The sequence below is a fragment of the Macrobrachium nipponense genome, chromosome 16 (assembly GCF_015104395.2).
Source record: "Macrobrachium nipponense isolate FS-2020 chromosome 16, ASM1510439v2, whole genome shotgun sequence".
NCBI lineage: Eukaryota > Metazoa > Arthropoda > Malacostraca > Decapoda > Palaemonidae > Macrobrachium > Macrobrachium nipponense.
Window position 1 is genome coordinate 61,301,990 of NC_087209.1, and position 23,950 is coordinate 61,325,939.

The 23,950-nt window shown below is 35.8% G+C and overlaps 1 protein-coding gene and 1 long non-coding RNA gene across 2 annotated transcripts in view; one reads left to right on the forward strand and one right to left on the reverse strand.

Annotated features, from left to right (window-relative positions):
- Positions 1 to 23,950, forward strand: part of LOC135195765 (uncharacterized) — a 275,803-nt gene that overhangs the window by 181,136 nt on the left and 70,717 nt on the right. The window lies entirely within an intron of this gene.
- LOC135195764 (nephrin-like) overlaps positions 1 to 23,950 on the reverse strand; it is a 452,421-nt gene that overhangs the window by 12,719 nt on the left and 415,752 nt on the right. The window contains 5 exon segments of the mRNA XM_064222212.1: positions 2,175 to 2,358; positions 2,918 to 3,030; positions 13,328 to 13,451; positions 14,132 to 14,206; positions 14,208 to 14,302. Coding sequence (XP_064078282.1) covers positions 2,175 to 2,358; positions 2,918 to 3,030; positions 13,328 to 13,451; positions 14,132 to 14,206; positions 14,208 to 14,302 — 591 coding nt within the window.

Below are 23,950 nucleotides of genomic sequence, written 5' to 3' on the forward strand. Positions count from 1 at the left end.
TTTTAGGGATAATGATTGTGATTATTATTGTAATGTCATTTTTCTCCATATCACCTATTCACTATCTTAGATTGTCAGAGACTGTGGAACAGGCTTCTGTTGCAATATCGATTAACATAAGTATCAGTTAAATGTTATTATGAAAACTAGTTCGACCGGACTGTCAGGTTCGATCGTTGTTTTCTAGGAACGATCTTTTTGTGGTAGTTTTCCTTGTTTCGCCTACCCTCTAGTGTTCTCGTCAGGATGGCGAGCTTACATGTAATAGCGGCAGTCAAGTTCACTAGGTAGCAGACAATCGGGTTCTGGTTACGGTACGGGTAGCAGTAGCACTCAGCCGAGAAAGCGGCAGTAGCAGCAACGCGTTTGAATAGAGTAACGGGAAGCCACTTTGTTGGTTACTTCAGCGGGAGGTTCAGGACCTTTACGTCTTTGTGCTTTGACTTAAGTAGCAGCAAGAGGATTTGTCGACGGTATAAGACTGTCTCGACGAGTCGGCAAATTCATCTCGTGTTGAGGATTTGTTCCTGTTTTGACAGCTGATTGATGTTGTTGATGGTTTAGTCGATACGTCTTTTGTTTATCCTGGGTGACAATTCTTGGGAATTTGTCAGTATTTTTATTTTATGCTGCATTTGTGATGTGTGTCACTGTTGTTGTTATGCTGCCTATTTTCGAGGTTCTATTGATTTAATTGGAGATGTATTACTGTTATAATGATTCTTTATTTCATTATTTTAATGGCTTAGAGCAAGTGTACTATGGTTCTGGAAATTATTTGCTGTTTACTTTCATGTTTTGATGTTCATTTATTTTTTACTGCTGCTGCTAAGCATTTATTGGTTTGTAAATGTAATGTTGTTCTGTCTGTTGGCAATGTAAATTATTTAACGATTCATGTATTGATTTAACGTTGGTTATTTGTTAGCGATCATTTAAGTGTCTTTACGCCACCCAGAACCTGTACTCGATTGTAAATATGTGCATGTATGTAATAAATTAGATTTAAGGTATGTTTTTCTTTTGGCGCGCCTTGCAGCCTTGTAATATAACCTGAATCTTTTAAGAGGAATAATCAGTAAAACCTTATTATTTCATTACTGCCTGGGATGAGCCCAGAATAAAAACAAAGTCAAGCGTTATCAAGAGAAGCATGAAGTGACATCTCGAAAATGAATGTTTCGATCGAGCTTTTCGTAGGCAGACAGTTTTAAATAGTTTATTACTTCTGAAAGGAGAATATATATATATATAATATATATATATATATATATATATATATATATATATATATATATGTGTGTGTGTGTGTATTATATACATCTATATATATATATATATATATATATAATATATATATATATATATATATATATATAAAATAGAGAGAAGTGACAAATTCCAGTGAAACAGCTAAACAGTGTTTACAAAGGGGAAACTACAGTAAAAAAAAGAAAAAAAAACCAATTTTGTCCTGGAACATTTGCAATTAAATAGCTTGAGTCAGATTAGGTGTCGAGGAAGGTGATGCAGGCGTAAGGTCAAGTCAGGTTAGTAAGTTAGGTCAGGATTTGCCGGTTCCAGGGAGCATTTTCTCATTCCTCAGCCCACTGAGACATGATACGTTAGGTTAGGTAGGATTTATTGGATTTACCGGTTTATTGGCCTGCTAAATGTAGTCTATGTCAGTCATTTGCCAATGAGTGAGGATCCCTACACTTCAGTTTTTACGACAGCTATCTGGAAATAAGTGCTGAAAAAACTAATACTTTTTACTCGCCTTCTGCAGTGGCATTCACATGCCATTTTTACAAATACTGATTAATCTCAAATAATGCAATTATATAAATAAATATGCTTTGCCAATTCGGCATTAAGCTAATTTTATATTCAGTGTTTACTAAATTTCTGTAGGCGGACACGATTTCATGGATTATCACAACTGCCTCGCCATTTCTCGACTAAGTCAGCCAGTGAAGCCACAGAACGGCTTATTAATTAATCTCAAGTAATACAATTATATAAATGTATATTCTTTGCCATCTTCGGTCTTAAGCTACTTTAGATTCAGTGCTTATAGAATATTTTTGGGACACGGTTTCATAGTGTATTACAACTGCCTAACCATTTCTTAATTAACTTAAACAATGACGACAGCAAATTCTCCCATTTACCTGTTCGTTTCTCGGCCACTTTCAAAGTGAAAGTCTCTAGCTTTGATATAGGGCTTCTGCCCTTGCCGTTGGCTGCGTAGGTCATCATGAGGAAGGCTATGCCAGGTCGAAGCGCCGTCAGCACGAAGAAGGGCTCCGACGAAGAGAGGTTTCGGTGTAGGGCTCCGGTCGTCGAATCGTATACCTGTGGGAGGGGTAAGATGGCGTCCGAATTGTCAGTAGTAAGTTCGAGTGAGATGGAAATTATTTTACTTAAGAGGTGATTTCTGTATATTAGCTATTTCTTAAATATATTTGTATATCTGAAGGCCGTTGGGAGGGGCAAGGGGAAATAGCGATTGTATTGGCAGTAAAATCGTAGGGTTCAATAAGTAGGAAATAAATATCATCAAGTTTTTTGTGTGTGTGTGTGCGTGTTTTTTTTTATCAGAATATCTAATTTCTGAAATTTATCTTTCTTTGTTAACTTTCGCTTTAATAATGACTGGATGTTTCCAAGTTAGGGAGTTTGAAATCCAGGATGTTCCCTGCAATATAAGAACTTTAAAAAACAATATAAGAACTTTATAAAAACTGCCTGTAGCAGTTACACCCCAACATAACGGGGAACGTACAACAAGTAAACTCTTAATATTTTTCACATGCCATCGAGTCTTACATAAGTAGGGTACTACCATCTGACGTCGATAACTTGGGTAATATCAGCCCCCCAGTTCGAAATATCAACCAGTCGTTCAACTTACTTCCATGTAGAATATTTGAGTGAGGCCTCCGTCGAAACCAGGGGTGCACGAGACTTGAATGGCGTCCGTTGTTTGGTTGGCTATGGTGCAGTTTTTCGGCGGGTCCGGCGGTCCTGTTTGCGATGGAGGGAAGGAAGAAAGGAGATGAATATCTAATATCTATCTATCTGTCCTTCCATATATGTATATGTTACGTATATTTGTGTATAAATGTTTCTGTATATATTTAAATATATATATATATATATATATATATATTATATATATATATATATATATATATATATATATATATATATATATATATTATATATATATATGTATATTAACTATATTTATGATCACTGAGATTGTCATTTAATTCCCTCTTACTTATAGTATGTGTTTGTATATGCATATATATATATATATATATATACTATATATATTATATATATATATATATATATATATCATATATTATATTATATATATATATATATATATGTATATATGTATGTATATATATGTATGTATATATATAGGCGGGAAATCTGACAGTAAGAGGGAATTAAATGACAATCTCAGGATTAAGTTAGAGAAGTTAAACAGCTAAGCTAGAAGACCCCAGAAAGAATGAAGGAGAAACGAAAAGGCTGTCAGCAGTGTAACTGGTAACATAAAAGCCACTGCTGCAAAGAACCTTTTTACTTTCAACAGTACCCCGTTACAGGCAAGCTGTAGGTATTTTCTCCTCGCGAATAGAGAAAGTCTGTTAATTCGCAAGAAAGAGATTCGAGTAAAAGGAAATATTTGAAAAAAAAAAAAGTTTTTGTCATGGGATGATAAAAAGTTCATGTTTGAATTTAGCCTTATATATAACCCATTAATTATAATATTTCCACCGAAAAACGTTATTTCGATTGTGCCTCCATATCTCAGTTTTTGGAAAGGTCTTCTTTTCTCCCTCATCTTGCAAAATAAACTTAACTTTTTCTTATGGAATAATAAAAAAAATATATCAGTTTGAATTTAGCCCTATAATCCATCAATAACGTTTCCAATGTACAGGCTATTTTAAATGTGCCTCGATGTCTCATTTTCGTGGAAAGGTCTAGTTTCCTCTTCCTCTTCTTCTTCTTCTTCTTCCTCTCCTTGCACCTCAGTCTCCAGCCTTCAGGAGTATAATCTTTTCCGACGCGACAACGGGAAAGGAGTCGTTGCATAACCAACTCTTTTCAGGAGACTTGCAATGGCCGCAATTGAGTTTGAGACGTTTTCCGCGTTGGAGGAGGAAGAAGAAGAAGGAAGAAGAGGAGGAGGAGGAGGAGGAAGAGAAAAAAAAATGACAAGAGGAATCTCTCTTTAATTCGCGGAAGCAGACCCACGCACCGTCCGTCAGGAGGGGGGTGGGGGGTTGGATTTGGTAAGTGGGGAGGGGGGGACATTGATCCATCTCGCTGTTTTTCCCATATGCAAATGCTTACTCGGGAAGCGTTTTGGGGGTAAAAGGGACGTTCGATGAGAGAGGGTGGTTTGGTTGGGTGGGGTTGTGGGGGGAGGGGGGGGGGAGTAGTATTGAGGTGTTGGAAAGGCTGAGAGGTGCTCATAACCTTTTTGGGTGAGACTGTAAATGGTGCCTGACGTGTGTTTTTTTTTATTTTCAGAGCTATGAAATTAGTCTTGCAAATTTTGCTTCCTTTTAAAAAGCAGAGGTGTCCTGCGGATTATTACCTTGTGGGTTATTTCACCCAGGCGGCTTTGATGCTAAGCGTATTATGGAATGGCGATGCCATTTAAAAATTTATTTTTGATTTGTTTTAGTAATCAGATTTTGAATAATGAGGCATGGCCTCCAAATAACTTTAGAAAATTACTCCTAAACTTTGCAGAAGTTTTTTTAGGATTATCTGTGGAGTGGTATAGTGTGAAGTTTTCAATCATGCGTTTTTGAGTTTTTTTTTTTTTTTTTTTTTGTTTTTTTTTTTTTTTGGGGCGGGGGGGGGGGGGGGGAATTGATATCTTTCAACTGATTACGACTATTTTGGTAATCTAATAAAAAAAAGGCTTTACATTAAAACACACACACACACAAAAGACATAACCTAGGCATTTCATAAACCATGCGGTGAAAGAAAAAAAAAATGCACTCACAAATACGCCAGAACGGGAAAGAGACTTTGGCGCGCGTGCCCGCGAAAATTTGTGCGCCCACTGCCCTAATAGGAATTTAGCACCGCGTAAAAACGGCTATAACCCTCTTCTCAATTCACGGGATATCTTTTAAGCCCGGCACCTACTCCGTTTCGGCTTCTTACCCCTAATGTATTCATAAAGATATATCTCCCCCCCCCTCCCCCCCCTTTTTTTTTTTTTTTTTTTTTTTTTTTTTTTTTTTTTTTTTTTGTCCTCTTTCCGCTGAGGTTTTTATATTTTGTTTTCTCTCTTGCTGAGGTTTTTATTTTGATCCTTTCTCTAAGGTTTTGATTATTTTCCTCTGGCTGAGGTTTCTAAATATTTTTCTTCATCCTTCCGCTGAGGTTTTTATTTTATTTATTTTTTTTTTTCATCATTCCGCTGAGGCTTTTTTTTTTCTCTCACGCTTAGGTTTTTATTTTTTATTTCATCTCCTTCCGCTGAGGTTTTTATTTATTTATTTATTTTTTTCATCATTCCGCTGAGGACTTTATTTTTTCTCTCCGCTGAGGTTTTTATTTATTTATTTTTTTTATCTCCTTCCGCTGAGGTTTTTATCAGCCACTTGTAAAAACATTAGAAGCGCGGCAATCCCTTCGGGATGCATTATGGTAATGGCGCCTTAAAATTTGCATCCAGCGATTTGGCTACAATAGAAAGAGGTTACAAACTCCATTAGGGCATCTTGGGTTTCCTCCAAGAAACATGTTTCCATGTCGGTACTCCCTCGTACAATATTTTTTCCCCCCGTTTTTCCTTTTCATGAGAGACAACGAAATCATTTCATGTCCCGGATGAAGATTAATTTGAATATTCTTTTGGGAAAAGTTTTGGGTCCCCTCTTATCTATTCTGGATATTCTTGACTGGAGCGATCAGAACTCTGTAGTACAGTCTTTTGTCGGTGCTAATTCTAGTCTTTCTCTTCTCCTCTTTTGTTTCCCTGGTGTGACTTCGACAAACTTTTAATCAGCGTTGTTCTTTGTTATCATTCTTCGTCTCATCTTTGTTCGTTTTAATTTTCTGGTGTTTGGTTGTCGTTTCTTATTTTGCTTTCAGTCTATTTAGCTGACGGATTTCCCCCTGATGAGAAATTTGTAAGTACTGTAACACTTTCATATTTTGAATATCTATCTGATTATATTTTTGTATTGTCAAAGCCAAAGGGGTAGAACAACAATGCAAATTTGATAACTGATTTTGGTTTTTAAGTATTGTAACACTTTCATTATGTTGCATTTCTATCAGATTTGTCTTAATATTGCCAAACCCACACGATAAGAAAAATAATGCAAATTCGATAATTTGGGTTTTATTTATATTTTAAATTAATTTGAACTTGAAAAGTCCTAGCGAAGATGCAACGTATTACTACTTTAAAAAAAATTCTTGCATTTCAATAATTTACTTACTGTTTTATCTATTTGTTTGTTTATTTGTTAATGTTTTTTTTTCTCTAAAAACTTATCTCTCCATTTGTATTTCCTGTTACCTTCTGTTACTTCTTTCAAATGAGCGCCATATTCTTTGGAAGCTTCACTTTCAAGTCAGTGGCCCCTTTGGTGGTTCTGTTCCATATGCATATGGTGTATGTTCTGAATAATAATAATAATTAATAATAATAATAATCGTTTAAAGAATTTTTTTATTTCCTCCCCCCGTCAATTCGGGCTATCGATAACAGAAAAAAGATGGCCAATTGTAATTTTAAGTGGTAAATGTATTAAGGCTTTTCACATTAATTGAATTTTTGATGACGCAAAAGCTTTACTTTCGTTAAAAGTATCACACTCAGATAAAGTTGAAATTATAGAACATTATTAATTGTTAGTTGTATACGCGTTAAGAAAATCTTTTTATTATTATTAGTATTATTATTAATTATCCAGAAGATGAACCCCATTCACATGGAACAAGCCCACCAAAGGGGGCCATTGACCTGATATTCAAGTTTCCAAAGAATATGGTGTTCATTAGAAAGGAGTAACAGAAGGTAATGGGAAATACAGAAATAAAGGATCACTTAGTAAAATAGAAAAAATAAATCGAATCAGTAAATAAATAGATAAAGCTATAGGTAAAACTGTGAGTGTTAATCTTGATATAAGTCAGTGCCGTTCCTAAATTGAATGTTGGTGTCAGTGACCCTGGCAATTGTGACGCCAGTCCAAAGTGAATGGAGAATCTCGGATGAAGTCATAGAAACTCAGATGCAGTTATTGGATTTACTTTAGAACCTTTGGAGAATATTTTAGTGTTATTTAGATAAAACATTAGTTGAAAAATATCATTTAGCATGGGTTGAAATGGTATAACAAAACCACAGTTCTGTACATGTACAGATATTTAAAGATCAATTTGTCTAGAAAGCTTTTGGGATTACTGTACGATTCCCCTTTTCAATCCAAAATTTTCCCAAAAGCTCTGTGTACAGAGTCATCCCTAAATATATGTACACATAAATAACTCTGGCTTTGTTTTTCTGACGGCTCTGGTATTGATCAAATAAACATATTATTGAATTAAATAGAAAAGAGGACAATCAAGCTGTAAATAAGGAATCGATATCTCGATATAGTTATTTGCATATAAGTTCCTTTTCAAGTTCGAAATTGCTTTAAAATTTACTTTTGGGTTAAATTTATTAAAAGGGAAAAAACGTTTCGGTATACGAAATGAGAAGACACAGCGTCTTGAAATGATAACAAGAAAAGGAATGTCTCTCGTGTCTTTTTTTTTTTATTCTAAGTTTTCCAATAACTAAAGCCATTTTACTCAAGATGAAACAGGCATTAAATCTCGATAAATATTGCAATTCGTGGAAAAGGGATCTAAAAGATTCCGGTACAAAGATATAATTAATAATAATAATAATAATAATAATAATAATAATAATAATAATAATAATAATAATAATAATAATAATAATAATGATAATAATATTAAGAAGAAGAACAAAATCCTCTTTAATATTTTGTACACACTCTTTAACCTTGAGCCTTTGCTATAAAAATTCACGATCATTCCGCCATTAAAACTGTACAGTGAGTAAAATTCAGTGTGACGTAGAGGGTATTGTGCGTAATATGCTTTCATATCTTTTTTATTTATTTATTTTTTTATTCTTTTTAGACTTCCAAGTAACTGAAGTACGTTCGGGATCTGGTATTGGAAAACAATAAAGGAATCCAATAAAAGAATATTAAATGGGAAGATTTTGTTGAATAAAGAGAGCCCATTTGGAACTCTCTTGTTGAAAATAGAACCGACATAAGACAAATTTTTTTATCTGGGAAATCTGAACAGAAGTAAAAAAAAAAACTATTCTTGGTTTAGGAGAAGGACTTGAATTCCTTCTTCATAGGTTTAGGAGGACTTTCTTCCCGTACTAGTTCCTTCCCATCCTAGAGGCATAAATCGACAGACAGGCTTTCGTTTAAAAACACACACACGCACTCACACACACACACACACACACAACCGATAAGGGGAGAAAAAAGTTTGTTCCCATTCGCCTTGTTAAGAGGAGGAAGTTTCCACGCTAATGAGAAATCTCAAGGACCACATTTATATATATAGTCTCCCTTCCGCCCTACGGGAAACGGGTCCTTGTTTTTTTTTTTTTTTAATATATATTAATGGCTGTAAAATGATAATTTATTCAAGAGGCAGTTAGTGATAAGGATATTCATTCTGCTCTTTTTTTTCCGTGTGGGGAGAAATTTGTTATTCATAGTTTTTCTGGGCTCAAAGAGACTCGCTGAATAGCCCTTTTCCCCTTCGAAGTAAATAGATGTATGGTCTTATTTGGACAGGCAGGTCGCGGGGGTGGGGGGGGGGGGGGGCTGGAGATGAAATACAAGATAAGTAGGTTTTATTTTCGTTTCTCCTACTTTTATTAGGTTTTATTTGGTGTCCCTACTTTTGTTAGATTTTATTCTTTGATCCTACTTTTATTAAATATTGAATTTAGTTCGTTTCTCCTACTTTTATTGGGTTTTATTTGGTGCCCCTACTTTCATTTTCTTGAACGGTTTTCTCATTTACCTCTTTGACTATTGCTTTCTTTTAAACGCTCTTATTACTTGCTCCTTTATTACGTATTCTTGTAATTTTTCCCCTCTTATGCCCTTCACTCCTTGCCTTTATTCCTTGTTTTTTTTCTAATCCATTACCTTTTTATTTTTCTTTAAAACGAAACTATTGAGATGGCTGTTTGTCTATCCGTCCGCACTTTTTCTGCCCACCCTCAGATCTAAAACTACTAAGGCTACAGGGTTGCAAATTGGTATGTTGACCTTCCACCCTCCAATCATCAGACATACCAAATTGCAGCCCTCTAGCCAAAGTAGGTTTTATTTTATTTAAGGTTAAAGGTAACCATGACTGTGCGTCTGGTACCTATAGACAGGCCACCACCATCCGGTCGTGGCTGAGAGATTAATAGGTCGCATTTTTTACTCGTTTTTTCTCATGCTTAACTTCATTCGGCAGCGCATCAAAATTCCACACCTGGCCGAAGAATGGATCATTCACTTTTCTTTTTTCCCAGAAGAGAAACGATACAGATTATCATTATTTCTCGGAACGGGAAACCGAGCGAATTCAACTCCCCGGTTTACGCGCCTCGTATACTTCTTGATTTAAATAGAAATCGTATTCGCCTCATCTAACATGAACTAGCTGTACAAATAAGACGGTTCCTTGTTTTCATTGTTGGGGGTTGGGGGTTTTTGGGGAGGTGGGTGGTTAATTGCAGTACGTTTCCTTTATCCTAGAATGAACATCGAGTAATGTATACGCTCGGATGGGCGATGTTCGCCATGAATTTGTAAGCAGCTTATTGATTGGGCGTATCATTTTCCCTGGCCGTCAGCCCATCGACGTTGTTGATTAGATGTTTACATTCGACTGATCATCAAAGGATCTCCGAGAATTTGCTGTTTTAACAACGTTAGTGAGGATCCCGTGAGAGGTGGGTAGTCATTTTATACAATGCGAGTGCTAGGATGGTGCCTGAACCAGCTGGAAAATCGCAAAGGGTGAGCGATCAGTTTGTATATAAACACTTCAGTGGGCGTTTAAGGTATGCAAACTGTGTAGCTATTTGAATGGCGTTCTAAATATCGAGCTGGTTTGACGCTGAGGATTTTAACCGGAACGAGGAAGGGGTTTGTAGAACAGTAGTGGGTAAATTAGCAGGTTTATATTTTATTCTTCCGAGAAGGACGCAATCTAGGTTCCCATTGATTGCTCTGAAGTGATCTTATGAAGGCTGGTGAGGTTTTAGAGTTGTCTTTTTTTTATTTATTTATTTATTTTTTTTTTTTTTTTTACGGAGAAGATTGATTCCAGCTTCAAGGTTCTTCAAATAACAGCTTATGGTTTTCGATTTGGACTGATTTTATTCCTGTATTAAAGCTCCTTTTGATGACGAAATTATGTCTAATGGACCTTCGGAGTAATTGGTTTTGTAAATAAGGCTATAAAAATACACCTTATGGTTTTGAAAATTTTTTGTCATTCGCTCCTCGATTCCAAAACAAAAATCTGAAAATGGTGATATAGTATCCAAGTGGAATAAATGTATAATAGGCAATAATGGAATGTTAACTTTCATTCATTTAGGATCTTAGCATCAAAATGGTTACGTTGTTGTGTTATTATTATTATTATTATTATTATTATTATTATTATTATTATTATTATTATTATTATTATTAAGAATGAAGTATTTTAAGGAGACTATTGAATCCCATTCCAAGAGAGGTGTCAGTGACCTGGGATGTTGTGACGCCAGTTGGATTAACCTGTAAACCAGCTTATAAAGTCGGTACCATTTCTAACCTCTCGTGAGGTTCGCCGGAATTTATTCTTCAACGAAACGTGAAAATTGTAGGAAAGTAAAGTTAAATAGGTTGTCCAGACCTAGGGAAATAGATGGAAAATGAAAGTCTGAAGCGCTTGTGAGCAGCGCCTCAAAACAGGCATGAAAATACGTTAGCAGAATTGACAGGCATAATGCGATGCAGGCGGGTACTGAAGCGGCTCTGATCAGCGCTTCACAACATACTTCAAGGTAGTAGTAAAGTTGATATTTATCCTTTAGGAAATGTTATCCATTTTCTCTAGGATAATATGCAACAATTTTACGAACCAGTCTTAGCAAATAGATCGACGTTTTTCCATTTTTTACTGAGAGAATGGCATAAGCCTTAAGCATCATATGTAGAAATGCTTTTAGCTATCTTTAATCTGTCCATGTACAACTGAGCCCGGCCATTGATTAATCTTCCACCTATTGTCCGGAGGACATTTTTTTTCTGAACATCACTTTTCATTATTTCCGATTTTTTTCCTCGTATAGGACTCAAGCATCCCTAAATAAAAGGTCAAAAATTGATTTAAAAAAAAAATGGGGGGGGGGGGGGCCTCGTGTCTTTGTTCGGTCATTATAAACGCAAGTGAGGTCGGGGCGAACAAAAGACTCGGGTAGTCGTGAAATGTTTGTTGAACAAATAACGTCTTTTCCGAGGGACATTTGTTGTTAAAATAGGAACTAATTAAAAAGCACGTTTTGTGAGCCATTCGTCCGCCCGGTCTGGCATTTGAGAATTTCGCTCCAAATTCCTTATAAACAACACCATCTAAGATGGAGATAAATCATACTCCTTACTCTCCTTAAACAAGAGCCAAGAAGGAGATAAATCCCACTCCTCGTAAAAGAAAAGTATATATTCCACAATGAAAGAAAAATCCCATTCTTTACTTGCGGTAAACAAGAGAAGTCAAGATGGAGACGAATCCCACTCCATACTCCTCGCTAACAAATGATTACAAAATTAGGGTTAATCCCGTCCCGTGTTTTTTTTTTTTAAACAAAAGGATGCAAAGTAAGGATAAATCCTACTCTTCGTTCTTTGTAAACAAAGGAATCCTAAATGAGGATAAATCCCATTTTGTGTTCTCTGTAAACAAAGTAAAACAAAATGAGGATTAATCCTACTGTGTGTTCTTTGTAAACAAAGGAATACAAAATGAAGGTAAATCCTACTCCGTGTTCTTTGTAAACAAATTATTACAAAATGAGAATAAATCCCACTCCGTTTTCTTTGTAAACAAAGGAACAAAAAATGAGGATAAACCCTCCTGCATGTATTTCGTAAAGAAAGGAATATAAAATTAAAAATACTATCCCGTGTTCTTTGTAAACGAAGGATTGCAAAATGTTGATAAATCTGACTCCATGTTTATAATTCTACCCCACTCCGTGTTCTTCGTAAACAGAGGATTGACAAATGGTGATAAATTTGACTCCATATTTGTCATTCTACCCCACTCCGTGTTCTTTGTAAACAGAGGATTGACAAATGGGGATAAATCCCACTCCATGTTTGTCATTCTACCCCACTCCGTGTTCTTTATAAACAAAACAGTAATGAATGCCACTCCTTACCTCTCTTAAACAGAACGATTGAAAATCGAGACAATAGCTAAAATTATATGAACCAAAAAGGTGATTTAGGGTTAACCCTCTGCATTAAGAAGGGGGGGAGAGTGGGGGTTTATGGTTGGGAAGAGTGTTGGTATTAGATTCGTACGAAAGGCCCTTTCCTTATATAACAGGCCGGGTTGGTTTCTAGGAGTGCGAAAGATTCCGGCGGATATATACGATGTAGCCCGGTCCTGCCCCCCACCCGAAATTAATGTCTGATGAGCCTTAGAGTTATTATCCATTGGAGAGGGAGGGGGAGGAGGCGGCTAAAGGTAAAGTGGAGGAGACCTTGTTTAAAAGAGAGAGAGAGAGAGAGAGAGAGAGAGAGAGAGAGATGTTAACACAAAGATTAGGAAAATCGCGCAGAGAACGCAAGTATGAAGAGAGAGAGAGAGAGAGAGACCAGTAGGTGATGCTAATACAAAGATTAGGAAAATTCACGCAGAGAACGGAAGTATGAAGAGAGAGAGAGAGAGAGCAGGAGGTGAAGTTAAAGAAACAATTACGAAAATTCAGGTAGAAAATGCAAGAATGCAGAGAGAGAGAACTAACGGATGAAACGAAGGAAAGTGCAAAGGAAATCACATAGATTTTGGAAGTCTAAAGCGAAAAAGAGCAAAAAAAGCTATTTCTACTAACTTTATATTCTTCGCTAGTATTCTACTGTTGAGAGAGAGAGAGAGAGAGAGAGAGAGAGAGTGTAGCAGCAGCAGCAACAGCAACAACAACATCGCTACTTACCAGCAGCTATGATGGTGAAGGCACAAGGGTTGGCCTGTTCGCCGATGCTGTTGAATGCCCAGCAGAGCAGAGTCCCGTAGTCGAGTTGGCTCTTGGGAGCGTAGCTGGCAATTGACGTGAAATCCTGAGAACGAAGATAATTATTCGAGTTAGGTTCAGTTCATGTATTATTAGTTCTTCTATCATTTGGCGACGCTGTAAATAGTGCAGTTATTTCGCAGTGTTTAGTATAAAAAAAAAGTGAAATCGAAATGAGTGATGTTTCATTTAAATCTCGTGTTCTAAGGAATGATTAATGTCATTACATTCTTTGTAACATGCAGACATTTAGATAGAATATAAGTTTACCCAGTGTGAACATGAGAAAAATAGAATCCAGAGAAAAAAGGACCTCGGAATAAAGAGTAAGTTTTCTGGTATTGCTCGTTCATGAGTATATAATATTTACAGTGTTTGATGTCATTCTTGTATGGAATACCTTGAGGACCAGGTTACTGTCGTTTTAAGGTCACTTTGTGTGTTGCTACAATGGTCAGTATTTTATACATATAGTATATGCACATATATATATATATACATATATATATTTATATATATATATATTTATATATTTAACTATATATCTGTATATATATATATATATATAATATATATTTATTTATACTATATTTATATATATATATATATGATATATATATATATTATATTATATATATATACATACACACACATATAGTATACACACAACGTATATATAAAACTAGCCTCGTGCCAACATCAAGAAGACGCCCTTGCTTCTCGTACCTGCGAAGTGACAGCCGACGCCGGGATGGGCAGATGCTCCGAGGTGTTGTTAAACGTCCATCGGAAGGTCACGGGGTCCAGGGTTCGCCTCCACCTCGCAGGTGACGCTCGCCGGCTCGTGGAGGGCGGTGCCGTAGATCGTCTTGCTGTGCCTCTTGCAGTAGGGCTTGTCTGAAAGGCGCACGGAGGAGGGAGATTGTGTGAGTTGTGTACGATACCTTGAGTGTGTGTGTGTGTGTATAAATATATGTGTCATATTAAACATCATATATTTATATATATACATACGTATATATTGTGTATGTATATGTAGTTTAGTACTTACACACACACACACACACACACACACACACACACATATATATATATATATATATATATATATATATATATATATATACATTTTTACCTGTTTGTAGTGGATAATTGTGGGTCGTCAGGGTGGAAAGAGAGAGAGAGAGAGAGAGAGAGAGAGAGAGAGAGAGAGAGACGAGAGAGAGAGAGAGAGAGGAGGGGATTGGCAAGGAAATCCCAAATTGCTCATAAGCGATAGTGATCTAATGAAATATTCTTTGTATTTACAAATAATGCTGTTTGACAAGGAAACTAGTCTTGCAGTAACCACATGATAAAGTATACATGTAATTTTAAAGTATTTATTGTTTTACATTCATTATGGGAACCTGAAGAATGATGTTTGTGTGTGTGTGTGTGTACACATATTTATTTATTTCTTTACCCTAGGAATCTCTTTACACCCGAATGGAACTATATATGGTAAGCGCATCGCCCCCAGCCTGGATTCCTTTTGGGTGTAAGTTATTCCCAGAGTAAAGTGAATTTGATTTTTAGACTTATTGTGCCTTATTATTTGAAAGTATAAGGATATCAGTGGTAATAGGGGAAATTAATATATATTATATACAAAGGAGACTTAAAAATAAGTCTCCTTTGTAGTTGGATGAGAATTTCACCACTAAGAGATTAAAAATGTGAATACTGTGTACCATTGTCTCCATATTCTTCTGTATACAAATTAAAATTATATATAAATCAATGTATATATATATATGTGTATATATATACATATATATATATATATATATATATATATATATATATATATATTTATATATATACCATATATATACATTGATTTATATGTATATGTATATGTATATATATATATATATATATAATATGTATATATATATATGTATATATATATACCATATATATATACATATAATCAATGTATATTATGTATTATGTATAAATATATATATATATAATATATATATATATATATATATATATATATATATTATACATATATATATACATTGATTTATATATAATTTGAATTTGTATACAGAAGAATATGGAGACAATGGTACACAGTATTCACATTTTTAATCTCTTAGTGGTGATATTCTCATCCAACTACAAAGGAGACTTATTTTTCCCTCCCATTCCCCAGTAACGTTGGAAAATCAATGAAACAAAAGACTTACACATTCTGTTGCTGCAATATTTTCCCCAGTTGGAAACTACCCACCCCCGTTCGAAATTGCATTGAAGAGTCCTATGAAAGAATGAAAGTGCGTGTAGGTGGTTCCGCCATAACTGTGTCTCTTTATAGACTCTCGTCTTCAAGAATTCCCTTTTGACAGCAGCTGTGTCTTTTGTGGAGGTTATGATATCTCGATATTTCTGTTCGATTGACGACTTCTTTTAGTTTTTTTCCTTTTTTGTCTGGTGCATATGTAGGACACAAACGTAGGTTGCTGTTGTCGGGTTTTTCTGCACTATTTAATTAGGATATATCGTGGAATTCTTGATGACACTCTGTCTATCTTGTCAGTATGTATATGTGTGTGTGTATGCATACATACGTGTATATATATATATATATATATATAGATCATATATATATATATATATATATATATGTTGTAATATATAGATATATATATATATATATATATATATTATATATATATTTATATAATTCAGGAATAACTCCAATCTAAATGCCTGTTCTGTAATTACATCTTGAATACAGGTAACCAGTTTAAGGGATATTGTATGAAATATTTCATTGGACAGTACCTTATTATGACTGTTTTAAGTATCATTGCCTTAGTGACATATATATATTAGATATATTATATATATATATATATATATATATATATATATATATATATATATATATGTATGTATATTATATATATGTGTGTGTGTGTGTGTGTGTGTAAATGGGCAGACAAGAAGCTGAGCATCAATTATTCGAAGGCGTTATTCCCAAGTCAAATAGGACTGCAAATTCAAAACAGGAGTGAAATGGTTCCCTGCGTCGCTAATCAGATTAAACCTGGCTGCCTTGAAAACACAAGAGTCCTGTCCTCTTCAGAGAGAGAGAGAGAGAGGCGTTCTGTCCTTTTCAGAGAAGAGGAGGAGAGAAGAGAGAGAGAGAGAGAGAGAGAGAGAGAGAGAGAGAGAGGAGTCCTGTCCTCTTAAGAGAGAGAGATACAGAGAGCTCTGTCCTCCTCAAGGAGAGAGAGGAATCCTGTCTTTTCTCAGAGAGAGAGAGAGAGAGAGAGAGAGAGAAAGTTTCTACTTCAGTGCTTTGCAGGTGAATTTTGTGCCGTGCGTTCGATTAATGGTAATGTTCGTTGTTCTACCACATATTTCTTGCTTATTTTCCCCTGATATTTTTATTTATACCGCCATTTTTTGTAAAATCACGGTGGAAGCCGTGATTCTGGAATCTAGCCTGTCTGACTGAACCGCTAATTTACTTTAAAAAAAAAAAAAAAAAGAACAGTAGCAGATTTTCTGCACTGTCTACTTTTTCATGATGTAACATCGCAAAGTGATGACTAGTCTGACAGTCTCTGACTTCACTACTTTTATTCATCATCTGGTTAAGTGATTGCCCAAATAGAATTGATTAATTTTTAATTTATTTGTTCTTTTTCAGTAAGTGATCTCTTCTCTCTTTTTCTCGCTACCTTCTGTTACGTCTTTCTAATGAACACCCTATTCTTCGGAAGCTTGAAATAATAATGTTAATAATTATTTTTTTCTTTGTCTATCACAGTCATCCTATTCGACTGGGTTGGTTTTATAGCGTGGGGTTCCCAGTTGCGTCCTGCCTCCTTAGGAGTCCATCAATTTTCTCACTATGTCCGCTGTTTTTAGGAAAAATTAGATTCTGGAACTACTTCAGCATCTAGTTTTTCCATGTTCCTTTTATGGATCTTGGGATCGTGCCTATGTTTCCTATGATTTCTTCACTGTGAGTAATATTTGAAAATGAGAAATAGAAATAATGAAAGACTACCTTAAAATAGTCGGAAAATATTTCAGGTAAAAATGAATTAAGTATTTTATGGAATTCAATCTTAACTCTCAAACCAGATACACTGGTGCATCTATGTTGTCAAAAGGACAGAGTACGAAAATTGATGTCTTTTTTTTTTTTATTTCATTTGATGGGGTGTCTTACATCTTCATTACTGGGGAGTTTGTGGTCTATCTTTTCTCAACCAAGTTGAAGTTTATTTTATTTATTTATTTATTTATTTATTTATTTATTTATTGCTGTTATAGACAGAAACGTTCGTAAATATCCAAAGATTCACTAATCTGCAGACATTTTACTCTCTCTCTCTCTCTCTCTCTCTCTTCCTCTCTCTCTCTCTCTATATATATAAATATATATATTATATATATATATATATATATATATATATATATATATATGTGTGTGTTGTGTGTGTGTGTGTGTGTGTATGTGTGTGTAGGGGGGTACAATGTTGTGTTGTGTTTGTGTTGTTGGCCTGTGTGTCGTTACACCTTTTCATTTTATATCTTTGATATTGTTCAGTCTAAAGCATCTCCCCTTGTTTAGCAGATTTCCTTAAACGTATCATTCCTGCGTCCTTAACTTCTCGCTTCCGGTAAATGCTGAGAAGGACCCCGAATCTTCATGAGGCTTTTGTAAACAACCATATCAATGGACTTCCTCGAGAACCTAAGAACCTTCGAGAATTTTGCTTGAGGAGAAACCAAGCGTCTCTTTGGAGCCAGAATCCGACAGATAAGAGGAACACCACCCTGCACCTCTCTCACTCCGCAGTCACATGCAAATATTCCTAATTATCTCGGGAAGAACGTCTTATCCTTTTCCGCTTGTTTAAACAGCCTTTCGCAGCCTATGCAAAGAAGGATATTAGGCAAGAGCGGCGAAGGAGTTCTACTTCGCTGGAGCACTCCTTCGCTGGCTGAGGGGCTGGGGAATCTGTGTGTGGTCGTGGTGCCGTTTTGCACCAAGTCCGAGTCACTTGGTGTGATTCGGGAATAGTTCTTAGTTTTATGTAAAGCATGTACCACATTGGATTTAGTGTCTTTAACATTACAAAGTCAGTTAATTAAGTCTTTTCCATGTATCAAAAAAAAAAAAAAATCAATTCGTCCGTGTTTTGACGAACTGGCGTAACGTTTTATTATATTGAGTTTTCCAGCCAAAGTGACTGTTCTTGATGGTTTGTAACATATAAAAGCTTCAGCTGTCTTGAGTTTTCATATTTTCATACCAAATGTCCTCAGAGGATGAGCTATTTAGAAGCTCTGAATACCGTCAAAATCTTTGAAGCCCATTTTCTCAGAATGGGTGAAAAAATGCCATATGCTAATTCGTCAAATTAGGGACGAATTAAGGTCGATTCGGTCATCCAAGTCCAACACTGGCTCTGTATTTTTATTATTAGAGAATTCGTGGCATCACTTACTAAAATGAAAGATGAAAGAAGTCAATTTAGTATCGATTTAGTCAGCCGCTTCCGTCTCATTTTCGTCATAAAAGTCCTGAGGTCATTTTGATTTAAAGGCGCCGCTTTCCGAAGCTAAAAATGGAAGAAGTCAACTGTCTTTCATTTCCTTTGTTTACAAGCTACGAGATCATAAAAGTGACATATTTCAGGACCTATTACTTCACTCGCCCCGTGGTGCGTTTTTGAAAGGATTACGTCATAAATCATAACTAATCTTCGTGCATCGTAAAGCGGTCTTTTCCTGGGCAGTAAAACGGTTGGATATGACCCTTTAAATGGCTTCGAGGCCGTGGAAAACTCTTCTTTCTCGTTTTCCTTCTTTGTTTATGTAAACAATAATTATGGCAGGCGGGCGTGTGGGTGCAAGATGAGTCCAGTGATAACTTTTTAAAAGACGTATGTTCTTTTTTTATACACAGTCGTGTGGGACGGAATATTGTATATATTGCGGCCCTCTTAAAATGCAATTCTCTTCGACCTGCCTTTAATTATGTCATTCGTGTTTGTGAGTGCGAGATGCTGTCCAGTGATAACTTTTCAAAAGGTGTATGTTTTTTTTTTATGCTCGGGTGTTGGGGTTGGAGAATACTGTATATTTCTGCCCTTTTAAAAAGGTGTTTTCCAAGACCTGCAGTTAATTATGTCTGTCAGGCTTGTGGGTGCAAGATGGTGTGCATTGATAGCTTTTTATCATCATTATTATCCCTGCCTTTTTAAAAAGGAATATACTAAGATGCTGTCCTTTGATAACGTTTAAAAATATATATAATTTTTTTTTTTCCTTTTAAAAAGGAATATTCTAAAACCTGTTGTCTGGTACAAGATGCTGTCCTTTGATAACGTTTTTAAAATGTGTCCCCCCCACTTTTTTTTTTTTTTTTTTTTTTGCACAGTCGTGTGGTGGGGCAGAATACAGAATACTGTATATTGCTGCCCCTTAAAAAAAAGGATATTTTCCAAGACCTGCAGTTTTTATTCGCCCGTTCCCTTGGGAGAGAGACCCGTGTCCATACGTTGGTCCATTTCAAAACATTTAGGTAATTGGATTTCACTATCTCAAGAGGACAGCGCTGCACACGATGGCCCTCGCGTGATTCACGTTCCTCGAAATCTGGTGCTATTTCATATCAGCTTGTAAACAACCTTCTCAGGAATTGATGGAAAAAAAGAGAGAAAAAAAACTTTCTAAGTCTTCGAAAGTTCTGGACGTCATTGTACCTCGTTACTTTTATAGACTTTGGGGAATCATATGTTTAAGAGGGATTCTTCCTGCCAATTTTGTGGGCTCTCTCTTCTCTCTCTCTCTCTCTCTCTCTCTCTCTCTCTCTCTCTCTTTTCAGAATTAGTAGGTTTCCTCGCCACAACTGTTGTTTTTGTAGAACACTTGAAGAAATTAATTCATGTTGTTAGAAGCGTTATTTTGAATGAAACTTTTAATAGCTGTCACTTTCCCATTTAAGAATATTTACAATAAAATTTTGTGTAATGAATATTTTCATTCGTTTCAAACCCGACTTTTATTGTTTATATATGTTCGTTTTCCATTTAAGATTATATGCATTTCATGCAGGGATTAGCGAGACTTTTAAACTGCATACACCACAATGATGAAAAAAAATCTAGATTGAAAACTGTGTATTTATTTTCAGGTGTCCTTCAGATTAATTAAAGGAATGTGTATATAAAGTTTAGCGAACTCGGCCATACAAAGGTGAAATTTCCGTTAAGCTCAGTTTCTTTCAAAGCACACTTGATGTACAGTTTGCAGGTCTGTAGTAAGTGTGTTTTTACAGACATTAAATCACATTTTTCTATGTTTAGCCAATTTGTTTTTGGTTCATCTTGTTATCTCTTATCACCTCGTTCGTAAGATTACGCAGAAATGCTCTGTTTTATATTAAAAAAACTTCCCAATGCAGAAATCGATATGTAAATCAACAGCTCTGAAACTCTCTTTTATTTATTTTTATTTCAAAATTATTATTCGCTTCTGAAGGACCCAAACGAAGAATCAACGTCTTTAAAATAGTAAATGTTTCTCTCCACAACGTTAATGGAAACGTTTGTGATATTAATGCAAACGTTTCTCTCAAGAGCGTTACTTCAAACGCTACTATTAGCAGTTTAAAGAAAACTTTTTGTCAGCAACGTTAATGAAAACGTTTCTGTCATTAACGTCAACGCAGACGTTTCTCTCAGGAACGTGAATGAAAACGTTCATGTCAGCAACGTTAATGCAGACGTTTCTCTCAGGAACGTGAATGAAAATATTTATTATCAGCAACGTTAATGCTGACGTTTCTGTCAGCAACGTTAAAACAGACGTTTCTGTCAGCAACGTTAATTAAATGCAGAACGTTTTCTGTCCCCCCCCCCCCCCCCCCCCCCCCCCCCCCCCCCAAGCCCCCCCCCCAACCCCCGTTAATTAATGCTGACGTTTCTGTCAGCAACGTTAAAACAGACGTTTCTGTCAGCAACGTTAATTAATGCAGACGTTTCTGTCAGCAACGTTAATTAATGCTGACGTTTCTGTCAGCAACGTTAATTAATGTTGACGTTTCTCTCAGCAACGTTAATTAATGCAGACGTTTCTGTCAGCAACGTTAATACAAACGTTTCTTTCAACATCAAAGCTAAACATTTCTTTTCTCCGCAACGTTTCATCCGCGATTATCACGTGTTATTCATCCCGAAAGCGCCTTTCCTCCCCCCCCATCCCCTCCCCCCCTCCTCACCCCTTCCCCTCCCTTCTCCCTCCCCCCATTTGTTCGCCTTATCTTCTCTTTTCAGCGCTTCTTCGCCCGTCTCGTCTTCGCCTTTTAACCAACTCGCCTGCGAGCTGTTTATGTACAAAAGTGAGCGAGCAACGAGTAACCCGGTCCCTGGGAGGAGGCGTTATTAGTGTCATTGCAAAGGACAATTACAGCCTAATGACCACATTAAGGTGGTCTGTTAGCGGTGGCGGCGCGACACTGTTCTGTTTAGGAGGGTTGGTCCACTCCTTCCCTTACCCCCACCTCCACCCTTGCCGTGCACCTCTCTCTCTCTCTCTCTCTCTCTCTCTCTCTCTCTCTCTCTCTCTCCAAAATACGTATTTCGTGAATTCGCTAAAATAAGTATCTCACGACAGAGAATTTTTTCCGCTTAGTACTTTATTACATAGCTAGTATCTCTCTCTCTCTCTCTCTCTCTCTCTCTCTCTCTTCTCTGCAAAATGCGTATGTCGTGAATTCGCCAAAATGAGTATTTCTCGACAGAGAATTTTTTTCCGCTTAGTACTTTATTACATGGCTAATATTTATCTCTCTCTCTCTCTCTCTCTCTCTCTCTCTCTCTCTCTCTCTCTCTCTCTCTTATCGCGTCTTTGCGTGGTCATTAAAAAGCTTTGTAGTCACGCAAATGATAACACCCATCCATTTTTCTTACAGGTGAATTTAAAAACGTTTAATTCAACTCTCAGAACAAGCGAATGTAATCTTAATTTTCCTAGTTTCTCTCCAGGATTTTTTTTATTGCACTTGTTTTATATTACTTACGAAAATTACTTGAGTTTTGCACGACTGGATCTGAGGTTTTATGTAGTTCTTTTGTTAGTGGCGTCAGCGCACCTCACGCGGTACACTGTAGGCATTACTTCTAATTCTTTGCAGCGTCTCTTCGGCTCCTAGCTGCAACTTCTTTCATTCCTTTTCCTGTACCTCCGTTCATATTCTCTGTCTTCCTCCACCTGACTTATCATCATCTCTAACAATGGTTTCACTGTGCGACTGCGAGATTTTCCTCCTGTTACACCTTTCAAACCCTCATTCTGTCAATTTCGCTTTCGGCGCTGAATGACCAGGTCATAGGTCAAAGTACTTGGCCTTTGGCGTAAGTTCTATAATCCAATTAAGTCGAATTATTTTTTATTTCGTAACGTCTTAAGATTTTATAGTATTATTCAGTCTTAAGAAAAACGCTTAAAATACCTGTCAACTTGATATATCATTTGGAAATAGCTTCTTGTTTTTTTTACCAACAAGAATAATTCCTAATTACTTATTTCAGTTCAGTTCGTAAGTTCATTGCCTTTTAATTGGTTGATTGATTGATTGTGTCTATTAAAGCTGGCGTCACAACATCTAGGTTCCTTTTCCTTGAAGAGTCCGTGAATTGATATATTCTGAATAATACGGATTAGATATTTTTTCGACTAGATATAGTACCCTTCAATTCTATTTTGAGAGAGAGAGAGAGAGAGAGAGTAATCGTGGCGAAATTATAAATGGCATATTGAAAGCAACATTTGATCACTACTCTCAAGAAATTTCTTATTTGAATGACAACTGATCCAGAGCATAACATTCATTGGCATTAGACGATTTTCTTGGATATAATCACATAGTTATATAGTTATATCATGTCTGTGTTAATCTGTGTTAATATGGTTTGTATACATAAAACTATTCTTAGGAACAATAACGATTACAATGCAATTACATGCTGATTGATTTTGATTTATTGAGAAGTCGATCAAGTAAATTTTCTCTGATTATATATATATATATATATATATATATATATATATATATATATATATATATATATATATATTGTGTATATACTGTGTATTATATGCAAACAAACATGTATATTTAGGGAATGAAGCCAAATCATGTATAGACCAAAATGTTTGTTGCGCACACTGGAGGGATCTTTACCTTCAACTCACGCGCGTGGATGTTGCATATTAGTATTTGCTAGCATTATTTGTGAAGCAAATACATGCCGAGTAAATTCAATCATGTTTAGAGGAGCAGGATTATGTAAATACCAGTTCAGTCTGAGTTTAAAATCCGTGAATTTTTACTTTATGTCCAGGTCGAATTTCTCTTTGGTTTTTCCTTTTTTGCGGTATTTTTTCCGGTAATTACCTTTTTTTTTCATGTTTTCTTTAATGACAGATTTTTCTTTTTTTGTAATGACCGTTTTTTTTCTT